Source organism: Amphiprion ocellaris, chromosome 22 (genome assembly GCF_022539595.1).
Source record: "Amphiprion ocellaris isolate individual 3 ecotype Okinawa chromosome 22, ASM2253959v1, whole genome shotgun sequence".
Taxonomy (NCBI): domain Eukaryota; kingdom Metazoa; phylum Chordata; class Actinopteri; family Pomacentridae; genus Amphiprion; species Amphiprion ocellaris.
Window position 1 is genome coordinate 11,167,533 of NC_072787.1, and position 14,380 is coordinate 11,181,912.

General features: G+C 38.8%; 1 protein-coding gene across 5 annotated transcripts in view; it reads left to right on the forward strand.

The window, feature by feature from the left end:
* Positions 1 to 14,380, forward strand: part of ctnnd2a (catenin (cadherin-associated protein), delta 2a) — a 271,300-nt gene that overhangs the window by 190,442 nt on the left and 66,478 nt on the right. For all 5 annotated transcript variants that reach the window (XM_035943707.2, XM_035943706.2, XM_035943711.2 and 2 more), the window contains 2 exons: positions 1,367 to 1,580; positions 12,760 to 12,946. In XM_035943707.2, coding sequence (XP_035799600.1) covers positions 1,367 to 1,580; positions 12,760 to 12,946 — 401 coding nt within the window. The remainder of the gene's footprint in view (positions 1 to 1,366; positions 1,581 to 12,759; positions 12,947 to 14,380) is intronic.

Below are 14,380 nucleotides of genomic sequence, written 5' to 3' on the forward strand. Positions count from 1 at the left end.
CAAAATTCCTCCTTTTTTCCTCCTGTGCTTGCTGTTTTGGTGGCAGGCTCAAAAACAGCTCAAAACAGGTCAAAGCTGAAGACACAACACGTAGGAAGATGCATTATGTGCAGGAATGAATAGTCACTGAACCTGCTGAATCTGCCATGACAGAATGTTGGCACTTTCCTTGACAAAACTTCTTGACTTTTCTGGGTAGTTATACTAGCTCTGCTTTTTTCCCAACATATTAATAAAGTTTCACTGTTTCCTCTTATATTAGTTTTGTTTAAAAATAACCCTATTGCCTATGTTGTGTTTTACTTCATTATTTCATAGTCGGAAATCTAGTTTTTAAATTTTGTACCTGTACTGATGGAAACCCTTTTACAAAGCCAGTGTATAATTATTATTTGATTATATGCTAAAATGACATACTGAGATGTTATGGTGTGAAATTATTCAAACTGAATAATATTATATTAGCCAGATTTTAAATTGTATTAGTAAAGGAGCAGAGGATTGAACGGTGCTACAAAAGGTGTATTTTGGTCTTCATGACAAAATGAAGGCACCAGTTTTGACTGACAATACCTTTATGTTAGTACTGTATAATACAGTTGTATATAGACAGTTGAAATTTAGTGCTTTGCTCTGCTTGGGGATTTATTAACACTTTGTTAGATTAAAGACTTTTTTCAATAAAAGTTTTCAACATTCTGCATAGATCTTTTTTTTCTTTTCCGTTCGCAGATTCCAAAAAAGCATATGCATGATCATGTAAGGAAATGTAAACCAAACAGCTGTGAAGGATAACTGCAATCAGATAATTTACAACTAAGAAATGGACATGTGAAAATAGGAAACGTTGAGAAGCAGGGCAAGAGACAGATACTACAGCTGAAATGCACAAGAGAGGCAGAAAAATATTGTATTTTTGTTAGATTATATGCTTTTTTTTCCCTTGCCTCATCAGTTTAATTGTCATCTTTCCGAAAGCAGAGTCATTAGCTGTGTCATAGTATGTTTGGGTTGTTAATCTGATTGGCAGGACTGACAGATACTGAAGGTTACACACACGCACACAAATACACAGTATATACAGCACACAGAGTAATACCCGCACAGACAAATTTGAAATTTGCCAAGTGTTGACTAATAACATTGTCTTTCATAGCACTAATCACAATCATTTCTGTTTCAGCTTTGGAGAATAATAGTGACTTTATAAAGTACCCAAGCATGAGTGCTCATTGATTTGAGTGTGCACTACTTGTTACTTATTGATGAGAGGATTTGTTTATGTTTGTTTATAACATATTATTAATTTCGGAGGGAAGCACAAGTGATGTTCATTGATTCTTTTTTTTATTTTTTTAATTTTCAGATCCGTAGACAGGGAGGCATCCAGCTGCTGGTTGACCTGCTTGACCACAGGATGACTGAGGTTCACCGCAGTGCCTGTGGTGCCTTGAGGAACCTGGTGTATGGCAAAGCCAATGATGAGAACAAAGTGACGCTGAAGAACTGTGGAGGGATTCCCGCCTTGGTGCGTCTGCTGAGGAAGACTGGAGATGTGGAAATCAGAGAGCTGGTCACAGGTATGCTGTGTGCAATAAACATATACCTGACCTTGTAGCACATATATCAGCATGACTGTATGTAAATGGCCTCAGGAGAGGTCATAGGAGTAAGTGTATGAATGTGTGGATAGAATTAAATTGTGGAGATGTTGCTTTACATCGTAGGGACTCCAAATCAGCTTAATGTTTCAGACAATTCTTATCACTCTGTATAAGATTATTATTCTTTCCTTCTCTCTTTTACTTTTGTTTGTTTCATTTTTTAATGTAATTGTTTTTATACTCTGTATTTTGTGGTTTTGGCAGACTACAGTGTGACTATTTTTCTGACTCATTCAATTATGTAGATTTGTTCCATTCTGAACATATAATTTTCTTGTACACACACACACATATATAGGTCTCATGCACACAATCCTACTGTAGAAATAAACACACACTTACACAGAAATAGTGTTTTCAAATCTCATTTGGCCTTGACAGTGCTTGTTTCAGCTGGGCGATTTTACTTCTCAGGGAATTAATACATTCAACTTTCACTGAGCGAATATTCTTCAGAATAGGTTACTATTCACACACCAGAAACCAAGGTTGTTCATCTTGAGCTTCTTCAGATGTCAAACAATTCAGTGTTCACCCGAATATTCAGTCACAGTTCTCCTCAACAGATTAATAGGACTCAAAGGCATGACTTCAAGAAAGACTGCAGAGGAGGCAGCAAGGCAGCCAATGATGTTTGTGAACATCACTTATCCTTAGAGGATTTTTTTTGTTACATGTCCTCTGCTTCCATGTTTTATTTTTTTAATGTGATTTTTGTTTTCACTTATTTTTTCCAATGGTTAAATTGTAAGGCAGTATACATTTTTAAAAGTGATTTTTGTGCTGGTGTGAGCGAGTCCACCTCACATTCAATTCCCTACTGATAAGTGTGGTGTTTTACAGTTGCTGGTCAGTTCAGTTTTAACCTTGAGGGCATAAGCAGTACAAGTTACCCTCTGCAGTGGAAACACACGCACACTGCAGCAGCGCACACACCCACACACACAAACTTCTAACTGCATATACACTCACGTGAACACACTTCCAAATACGCGTAGGCAAAAGATGTATAGATTAAATTTTAACACCCACACACATTACATGAGCTGATATAATTTTATCTCCATTTCTCCTGAAATATTTTTGCAATATGCCTCCCACTAAGAATTTAATATTCTTGAAGAGGAGTCGAAAAGACCAGCACAGCACCGCATCCCTCTTTGCTTAACAAAGACGCACAGATGCTCACACTCACACACATACACTACGTCAAGTAAATATGTAATCTCACTGCGCAGCTGCAGTTATTTTCCAGCATGACATTGGTTCTAAAGCCTCGGGACAGGTAATACTGATGAACCACGGTGTGCGTGTCTCCGTGTGTGAAATGTGTTTGCGCTTATGTGCCACAGGATTGAATCTCTAAAGGTTAACATCTCTGATACTAATGAAATTCAGCAATTAATAATGTACTGCTAAGACACACACAGCTGGCAGCTAGGCTAAAACAAGAGCTTTTTACCAAGTGGAGGAGCTGTTAACTGTGATGGGTGGTGACCTGAATGTTAGCAGTTCTCTCTGGCAGGTTCATAGTCCCTTTTTTGTTTCTTCTCTCCTCCACCTATATGTTGTTCCCACTCCTTTTCACACCTTTTTTTTCCTTTTTTGTTTTCCTTTCTCCGTGTGCATGCCGGTGTTGACAGTGATTCACTGTCTCACATCGCTGTGTGTTTCTGCGCTTGTATCATCATTGTTTCTCTGTCTTTGCCCTCTTTGTTATACCAGGTTAGTCCTGAGATAAGACAGAAATGTTCAGGCTCATACAAGAGGATTGGACATTTCCAAAGATAAAGTACAAGCACACTCATTCACTCATGCACGCAGACAGACACACAAATGCACACAAACCACACAAAACCACCTGCCCACATTCACTGAGATAAAGTCGGTGGGGCCCCTCATGTTCAATTTAACCTCTGACCCCATTGTTCCTCTGCGGCACGAACCTCATCTTCAAGCGTACGCACAAGCATCCGTCCTTAGATGCATCCTCGCAGCTCACCTGCTCTCTGAAGGGAAGGGAACCTGAAGGATCACAACAATGACAGCCAGTGAGCCAGCGCTGAGTTTTCCCTCTCTCTTTACAATCCTCACACATATCGATAACAGCCCACTGGAGAATGCTGGAGAGGAAAAAATTAAGGATGTAGGAGAGGAAGGAAGGAAGTGTTATATTTTTCAAACATTTTTACTGCTATTAGTGCCGCTGTAACTGGTTGCATGGAGGCAGGAAATACAGCTTGACAGGGAGGGACAATTAAAGATATGCAGGTGCAGGGAGAAGTAAGAAATGTTGAGCAGAAACAGAAAAGATTAAAAGATACAGGCTTTTATCGCTTCTCCATAAGCAAACTATTGATTCTGTATGTTGAAATACAGTTGGCAGAGAGGGAGTGAGGACAGCAGTGAACAACAAATGGGAGAATGATCATTAGTATGAAAAGAAAGGGAAGGTGGACTGACTAAATGATGGGAGGAAAAACTATGATAGGAAAGACAAATGGTAAGGATAGGTTCTTAAATAAGTGGTTAGATGACTGAAATTCAGCAGCAAATGTTAGTTTACCAAATTGTTAACATCATCTCTGTCCACTTCTGGTGTTCTGTATGACAAGATTGCTTTTTTGTAGACAAAAACCTAAGAATGCTCACCATATTTAATGTAAAAAAAAGCCTGTTTTGTGATAAGATATACAGGTCAATTGTGACAGTCAGTGCACTCTCCCTATAGGATGGCCTGGCACCTTGAAGAATATCACAAAATTGCTGGAGATCAAAAACACAGCTTGAGGATGGAGTATGTGTGTATTTGTGGGGCGGTCTGTAAGCAGATTAACAAATGAATTAAATGTACCGCAAGTCATACTGGATCATATTTTGAGCTCTGACTTTTATAAATAGTCATCTCACACGAACAGACACAGTGTGAAATTCTATCTTCCCCTCTCCCTTTCCCTGACTCTTCCTGTCTTTGCCCTTCTCTGTCTGGCTCTATCCTGCTGCTGGCAGAGTGATTCAGTGTCATGCATGACTCTACACTGTTGTCTGTTTACTCCGGTAACTCCACATTTTAAATACTTTCATGCCAGCACAACCATATTTTGAAGTCTATCTTCATTTGCCTCGTGGAACACCCTGCTGGTGCTGTAATTCGCCACTTGAAACTGTTGCGTAATTACTCAGTAATTCGATTAGGTTTGTGTTGTAAGTGTTTTCTGTCACAAAAGGAGGGAATTAGCACAATCAGTTAATTCTGTAAATGTTGTTTCATGCTGCACTGACCCTTGACACAACTCTTTTGAAATACTTGAAAATAACTGTGTCCAGTTTGACACAGTGATATAATGCTGATGTGAATTATTTAAGTCTCAAGCACAGGTTCTAAAATTAACTGAGGAATAAACCTTGGAAATAAACATGACCAGACAAGATGCACAGAACATTCAGAACATTGTCAAAATTAATGTTTGCAGCTTCAGACAAGAGGTAGCAAACAGGAGAAAACAAAAGCCAGACAAAAGACAGGTCTCCAGACAGCTTATTTTAAAAGTTGCAAAAGCACAGATTTGAACTTGGAAGATAATTGGCTGAGTTTCGTGTCAAAGCCAGAAAACTGAACAGACTTTCTTGAAGTAACGTTGTTGTCTTCAATCATCTTTAGTCCAAGTGCTGTTGGATAGAACCTCTCCCTGCTTTGGACTACAGTCGTAATGGGCAGCTACCAGATGAATCTGAGTAAATGTGTACAGACCTCTTCCTGAGGTCAGCGCTGCAAACAACATAGCAATATGTTTAAAAAAGCGCAAATGAGCACTGCTGTTTTTAAGCAGGAAGGCACTGGATTTATTTCTCTGCCAAATTATATTTTACTGCAAATCTGAGCTTCACTTGGTGGCTAAATGATGTGAAAGCAAGCGATGGCAGTGACTAGCAGAGGTTTATCGGGACACCATCAGACGCAGTCCTCAATTGCTGGACTCAAAAACAGTGGTTGAGTCATAACAAATCAACCTCCTCATTACTGCATCTGTGTTGTCAGCTTCATCAAAGCACTTCCCTCTTCTCTGCGACAGAGGAATCTGTTCAGGGCCGAGGAAATGAGGCAGGGCATATGTTCTCTCGGTGACCGGAAAAACCTTCCCTCAACAATTTACCCTATCTCCACGTTCTGAAGTTTAAATTTAGACAAGCTTTATTGGCTTCCTGGGTCTCAGCGTGAGGTAGATAGGACGGAGTCAAGGCTTCCGGGCCTGTCAGTCAAAGTCCGGTCGATGCAGAGGCTTTGGGTGTCAATAGGAGATGCTATCCTTACTCATGGGCTCACCTTGGTGCAGTGGACCATGGCGTTACTCAGCTGCAGTTGCTGCTGCTCTCAAATGGTTGTTTAGCTGAGAGGCAAGTGTGGGAAAATAACCATTAAACAAAAACAAAGTGCAATGAATCTCCTCAGTATATTATGATTGATAGTATGATTCAAGCATTTTTTGCTGCTTAGTCTTTACTTTATGAGAAATTTACATTGTTGAAATACTGTTAGAAATGATAGCAGTAGTCTTGAGCAATATTTGCTGCTTTAGAACTTTCCCTATTTGCAGTGTTATATTGCACTGCTCAAGCAAGCACTCATTTCTCCTAGTCGGTTTTACAGTGAGAATAGAGGACTGGGTGTCAAATCTTAACACAAGAAAACTGCATATGTGTACAATAAAAGAGTCACGCTACGTTATACTGCTATTTTTTCATGGGCTTGTTTTCTGTTCTGTTACTTCAAGGCATGAAACACTTTCCAGTGTAGATGTCCAAATCTTCATGCCCCATATGTTGTTGTAAAATTGTTAGTGTCCTGCAGAAATTTCACTGCAGTATTTTCGCTGTGGGAGCCTCTGGTGAAAATGAAACTTCCAATACTGGCAGGGGCAGTTTACCCACAATACAGGGTTTTACCTTGTGCTGACAGATGTTTTCCACAAACCTACTGCAGCAATGAAAGTTGTATGACCCCGGGGTCAAGTCAGCAATTGTTAACCTGCTGTCACCCGAAATGTGCTCCAAAATCATTCTCTTTTTTTCTCTCTTATTTTCTCATTCACAGTTTTTTGAAGACACTGGCTATGCAATTTGTCATCTCCGGCTTTACTCATCACCGGGTTCTGACCCAGCGGCTAACTAATTCACACTGAGCCGCAAAGATGAAGGCTGTTTAATAAAACATCGCCACTTGAGGCCTATCAGGTCTCACTCTCCCCTTACAAGTCACACTCTCATTTATTCATGAATTCATGCAATCATCTCCCCTTTTCCCCAAACCACCCAGCTCCTAGGAAACTGTCCATCAAACGTCTGTGGGGAATTAGTCAGAGGAGGGAGCGACAGAGATAAAGACAAGGAGAGAGAACAGTAGAAAACATGCATGGGCCTCCAGTATGGTGTCATTGTCTGCTGGCCACCTGATGTTATACCCGTCAGGACACTGGGTTTAGCGAAGCATTGCCGATCTATGTTTCTAGAGCAGGCGAGTGTGTTAGGAGTGTGAGTGGGTGTGTCTCAGCCTTGAATTTGCTGAAAATTGGACGATGGCTGACACAATGTCCTTGCTCCAGAAAAACTGTCTCTTTGTGTATATTCTTTTTTCTTCTTTGTCTCTTATTTCTTTCTAAAAGAACACGTACATCATAACATCACCCTGTAGCATCCTTAGTGTGTTTATATTTGTTCCAAAATTTTGGCTAGAGAAGCCAAAGAAAGGCAGCTGGGTATGCTTTTTTTTTTTTTTCCTTTCTTTTTTTTTTGCAAGGCGGCAGACAGGTTCTTGTCAGCTCATCAGAGATAACACTGTTTTAACGTGATTGCAGTCATACGCTGACAACACCGAGCACTTGAGAAATGGACCGACACAGAGAGAAAGACAAAAATAAAGAGATGTTTGAAAGCACTGAGGTTTATAAGTGAAGTGTTTTGCCCAACATGTCTTCATCCTTTGCTGACGGGCCACAGAGTGTATCTGCATGTGTGCTTGTGCATGTTTCAGCTTTTCCTCCAGTTTAAATAGAGCCTGTGTGAGCAGATAGAGACACACTGAAAGGAAAGACTTGAGATGTGAAACAAGAGGCTTAGTAGGTGAAAGTGAAAGGAAATGCTGCCACACTCGCACACACATATACAGCTTCAATGCAAGCACTTGATTGCTGCCAAACAGCATACAAGGTAATTTTGTTATTATCACTCTTCTCTTCTTGTTCTCTCAAGCTGTCAAACACACACACATGTTCATTCTCTTTCATCCTCTCCCTCGCCTTCATTTTTTCTTCTCAACTTTTCTCATATTTAAATTTATTTTATCTGTGTTTTTATTTGCATAGTTTTATACGTATTTTTTCTAATCTGGATCGTCTCTCCTTTTTGACTCATTAATATTCACTGACTTCTTCTTTTACTGTTTCTTTCCCTGAATTAAATTTTGGTAATTGTTTAGTTTCCACAGATTTGCCTTTTATAAAAGCAGTGGTGTCTCTGATATTTGTAAATGAATTTGGCTATAGCTATTTTAATTAAGAGCGGCTCGTTTACTTCGCTTTGTTTTCCTTGAATCTGAAAATTGCTTTTTTGTTCCTCCTTTTGTGATTTCTGTTATTCTTCAATTCTATTCTATTTCTCTTATTCTCCTCCCTGCTTTTATTCTTGGCCTCGTTTTCTCCCCATCCCTTTGTCTGAGATTGTCATTATGGCTGACACCAGTGCAGTATAGTGTGAGACATCAAGACTGGCATTGCTTTTGGGAATGCAAAACTGGCTGCTAGTCAACACTCCGCCGCAATTTGTGTGCAGCGTTTTGGTGGAGTGAGGCTTAATTCACAGCCATAGATCAAAAACAGAATGCTGGCGCTTACTAATAAATACTCATCTTGTTTATTTTGGGACAACGACGAACGCATTTCAGTGTCGCTGATGGTGGCTTAGAGCGGTTTGCCTGTTTATTATCAAGTGTCGACATTTTTTCTTTTGTTTCTAGTCACGACCGTGCACCCAATATGTTTTTTTGAGATTTGAAGTTGAGTTCACTGCCACCCTTTGCAATATTCAATTGCTATCCATTACTTTTGACACAGTTTGTCCTGGTCTTTTTCACCATTTTTCATCTTTTTCGTATAGCTAAGTTTCCTTTTTTCTTCGTTCTCATATATACTTCACATAAGTGCACACCATTGGATTTTATTGCTTTTATATACACATTGTTTTGTCATTTATTGGCTCCTAACACATGGAGATCAAAGGTCAGGTTTCGCTACAGTGGAGCCTCCATGGAGGATTTCGGTATTGCTGGCATTTTATAGAACAGATAGCACCTATAACGTTAGGTTTCATTTACATTCAATCTAACAAAACCTGAATAAAAATGGCATTGTGTATCCTGAGTATCTATGAACACATCCTGAGTATCTATGAACACATTCCATTATGTATGAAGTAAAGCATGTCAGCATAAGTGTGGCCCATATTTTATTTGTGTGCTCTGTCTATAAATGACATCCGTTACCTGGAACCTGCAACATCTGGAGTCTGACACCAAACACTTGAGAGATGGTGACCTTCAGCACCGCAGCTTTTTATAGTTTGTCATACTTAAAGGTATTAGATTTGCCTTCTGTTGTCTCAATCTAATCCAATCTCTTAAAACCATCACTCAGCTCCTCCAGGGCTCTTACTTTCTCATTATTTGTTTTATTTTGGTCTTTCATCCATGTCACTCTCTGTTTTTACACATTTTTATCTTATTGTTTGTTTGTCTCTGGCTGTCTCAGCAGGGATGATCAGTGGAATCATGAGGGACTAACTAACAAATTTAGGATGCGATGAGAACCTGTGTGTGTGTGTGTGTGTGTGTGTGTGTGTCCCATGTGCATGAATGTGTCACAGCTGACCAACAAGGCTAGTGGTGTCACCCGTCTGTGAAGAGGCATTTGGTATTCCATCTGACAAGCAGAAGAAAAAAAAATGTGTGTTTGTGTTCATGTGTGTGTGCGCATGTATTTGTGTACCCATATTGTATGTGATTAAGTGTTACAGTAGCATGAATTCAACTAGGCGCAAATATGTGTGTCGCTGCAGTTGTATCCTTGTGTACATACAAACTTGCAAGTTTTTGTGCCAACCTGTGTCTCTGCGCGTCAACTGCATATCTCTGCATTTCTTTAGTGTATTTGGGTATATGTGTGTGTGTGTGTGTGTGTGTGTGTGTGTGTGTGTGTCTGTATGTGTTCTCGCCGACACATAAGTGATGCTCTACTTGGACAGTCAGCTCTTCTTCACAGGATACATTCCAGAATAAAAGAGTGGGTGGCATCTAAAAGTGATAAAAATAGAGAAGCATTTTCATCACACATTGCCAGTCCTGAAGTACCCCCGCACTTCATTCGTGATGTTCCAGTGCTGTAGAAAGGTCCAATTGAGATCACCATCATTACGCAGTAGATTAAAAAAATAAATAAATAAATAAAATTTGGTCGTTTTTTTTCTTCTTTCTAATTTGTCTGCACTTATTCTCATTGTTTAACTGAAGACAAGGGGTGTCAACATTTTATGAGATTGATGCATATTTTAGTCTTGCAGCCAAATATTTTAATATTTAGTGCATGTGTGTGACCATCACCAGCCCTCCCAGAAAGCTAAGCTGACATTCTTTATTAGAATTCCCTATTATGAGCCAGGAAGGGCAATGCTCCACTTCAGTGATGTGTGGGGGAAACAAAGGCTGGACAGGATTTTGGTCGTTTTAATTGAAACACCAACGAGAAGGACAGAAATAAACTGCACCGACTCCCAAAATACAACCAATTGTGTTTCCCATAGACATCTCCAAACACATAATGGAAGTTGTAGCTCAGCAGGTAATGAAGTATGTTGAATCAAATAATTATTTACATCCATTAGAGTTTGGCTTCCATCTGAAACACTCTGAAGAGACTGCTAATTGCTTTTTTACACAAGAGTCTTATGTCTAAACTTTAAATTTTTATTTCGCTCTTAAAACTCTGCAGTAGTTCAGATCGTACTTAGCGCACCAACCCTGAACAGCGTGTTATTAATAATGAGAAATCCTCTTATTTTTAAAGTCTAAAACTGTAATTCCACAGAGTGCTGGTCTTAGTCTGCCACTTCTCAGTTTTTATATAAATGTCTTACCACAGTTAGGTATTGGAGCAGGTTTTTTCAGCTGTATACAGATAATAGACAGTCCACAGAACAGTAGTTTAAAAACTGATGCCATACTAGCAACTTTGAGAAGCCCACATCTCCTAGACAGAAGCTGGGTAGTAAAATTAAAAGCTTGTTGGAAAACATATGGAACAAGTTTCCTAAAGGAAAAAAAGTCTCAACTTTAGAAGAAAACATGTAGGATAATTAGAGATTGTTACCATTCTATGTGGGAAATAGTTTTGTACATAATAGGATATTTTCACATATCAGGTTTTGCATACCCTAAAATATCTGTTCACAAGCAATGTCTGCAACAGCCAAAACTTCTATTATGGTATCTGATCGAAATGATACTCATAAAATCCAGGACAGAAAGCTGAAGAGAGCATACAACTTCCATGCTCTTTAAGGAATTAAATATGTTAAGTATTTTTGTTCACCTTACACTCCTAAACTTTATAGAAGGTGACCTGCTCCTCCAGTTTTCATTGACCAGGCAGACTTTTTGGTTGAGTAACATGAGATGTGTCCAACAGCAATTGTAAGGGGACCGTGCTGAAATCTTCATTTTACCTTAAAACTGAAACAGCTAAAAACAGGAAAAGCTGTCAGAGAGCGCAGTACTCCACCAAGGCTGCTCAGTCATTGTATATTTTCCGACTGATAAGTCCCAATACGTCCACAGCGGTGGATTTGTCGTAGGATCGCAATCATTGTTGTCATAGTCACAGTGACGCTGTACCGCTATCTCGCAATGATACGGAAATCTTTAACAAATCTGTGGATCCAGACTATAAGCCGCATCACTGCCAAAATGTAATGAGGTGGTCCTTATGTCATTTTCCTGAAAATTTCATCCAAATCCGTTTGTCTGTTTTTAAGTAACAGACAGACAGATTCACAGATTAACAGACAAACGTACGCCGATGGTCACATACCTCTGCCGCATTCCTTGGCGGAGTAAATATGTCAGTCATGTAGTCATCAGTGATCTGGTGTATCTTTTGTTATTTATTAGTCTATCACTGAGGCTATACAAAATCCATTTTAGAGGAAGTTGATGAAACTTGGTTTGGAGGTCAGGCACGGGCAAAGAAGAACCTACTGCATTATCGGACTATTTTCATTAAAATTGCGAGATGGGCCATTGGCCTTGGTCAAGGATGCACTCGCTGAGTGCTCTTCTAGTTTTATGGTGCTTTTATTGTATCATATTTTGTGCCTTGTGCATTGCTTCTTATAGTGTTTTGGATGTGTTGTTGAGTTCTGTGTTCTGTATTTTCTGTCCTCGCTTAGCACTAAGCTTGTGCTCTGGCTTTGACAGGAGCATTAAGAGAAACACTTTTAAAAATGCATGAATCACACTGTGCACTGTGGGAAATGCTACAAAGAGAGATACTTATTTTGCGTTTTAATCCAGCTAATTTTAATTAAAGAGCACAAGCCATTTAAATGTTTAGAATAATCATTTATATTGTATACATTCTTTGATGCTGTCCTGAAATCAAGCCACATTATGATTGATGAACATTATTAGCATTAGTATAGACTTCCTTCAGGCATGTTGACTGATAAGCAGTAAAAGCACAGATATAAATACTACATTAACAAGGGCTACATTCTCAGTAAGCCACGCCAATGAGTGAGAATGCACAATACCTAATTACAGTCATCATGTTAAATAAAGCTGCTGTTTTTGTTTTTTTCTGGGGCTTTTATTGGAATTTGATGTTTTTAGGGTATTTTTGTGTGAATTTTACATGCTTAATAGCTATAGCTTCCTAGCACGCATAAAAAAAGTGAAGTATTTGGAAAAACAACCCATTACTGTTTACTAAATAATATAAAATATAGACTTATCTCTGAGTGTCTATTTCCTTCTGCATGTGTGTTTGTGCAGGTGTGTTGTGGAACCTGTCGTCATGTGATGCACTGAAGATGCCAATCATCCAGGATGCTCTGGCCGTTCTGACCAATAGCGTCATCATACCCCACTCTAACTGGGATTCCTCCCCAAATCACCATGATGACCGCAAGCTCCACCTTCATACCTCCCAGGTGCTGCGCAACGCTACAGGCTGTCTCAGGTAAAAGCAGCAGAAACACACACATATATATCTGCAAACAGTGCTATGAAGGTGTGGGCACTTTTTCCTCATTTTCGCTCATATTTTACTCACATTCATGAGGTTACAACAACATGCTGTTTACACTTACTGTGTGCATTTCCACTTGCCATTCTCTCGAAAGTTCATTATATACGAGTGGTATGCATAATTCACCATGATTTTATTAAACTCTGCAGTGCGTAGATGTGTCTTTGTTTGTGTGTTTGCAAAAGCACGGTTCATTTAATAATGTCTATAGAGCTTAATGTCATAAATGTCATGTAATATGTCATGTCACAGTTCACGTGTGAGAATGAATCTTGTCTTTGCTGAATCTTCACCTCTGTATGGTTGTACAGCAGATGCATATAGTCACAACTATAAACCATACATACTTCATAGTTGTTTCTCTTTATCCTTCTTGCTCATTCACTCTTGCTCTCTCTCACTAACTTGTGCTCGTCACCATAGCAACAACTCCTCCACTTGTCCTTTGTGTGTTGACTTTCTTTTTGGTGCATTGTGCTGATAAGATGTTTCTTAGTTTTTAAAAGCTTGAAATACTGAAGGCCAACTTGAGGATCACGGAGTTTATTCGAACTTCATTATGAGAAAGTTAGTCATGACTTATCAAATGTTTTGCACACACTGAACTGGATTTGCCATGTAAAAAAGCTACATTTTCTGAACACAAAAAACACTGCCAAATATCACAGTATTTGAAATTGAACGTGTAAGAACATGTGCTTACACTAATACAAAAAAGTTTAAATGCTCTGTCAGTGGACAATTTATTTGCTATATATTTGATTCGGTATATATAAGCAAAAAGATGGTCAAAATTGACTTTTACAGTTGATGCAATGCAATTTTTTCCAGAATCTTCTCTTCAGTCACACTCAGTACAGTCAAGTCTGATGTAATTAACTGATTTGAATGAACGTGTTTGAGCTTACCTATATTATTGATTTGACCAAACCAAAATACCAAGATGGTCACCAAGGTTCTAAAAATGATGGAAATATGTTATGATTTTTAAATATGTTAATGTTAAATTTTTTTTTTTTTTTTTACAGTGTTCATTCATATACAGATGCATACAAACTTGAAAATGTACTCCAGGGCTATTTACCAGGCTAGTTTAACCAATTGCCAATGATATATTTTGGAAAAGTTTTACTGTGCCCATACGGTTTTGTCTTTGATGATAACACAGTTCTTTGTGTTATTTAAAACTACATCCTATGTTCATGTTTTAATTTCATACAGTAAACTGAGCATTCAATTGTGGAGGCAAATACTTCATTCCAACTTGTACATGAGATTTTTCTGTTTGCTTATTTCATCAATCTAGAAATTTGAGTGCAAGCAACAGACATGTAACTAATGTAATGTTTTTTATTTATTTATTCA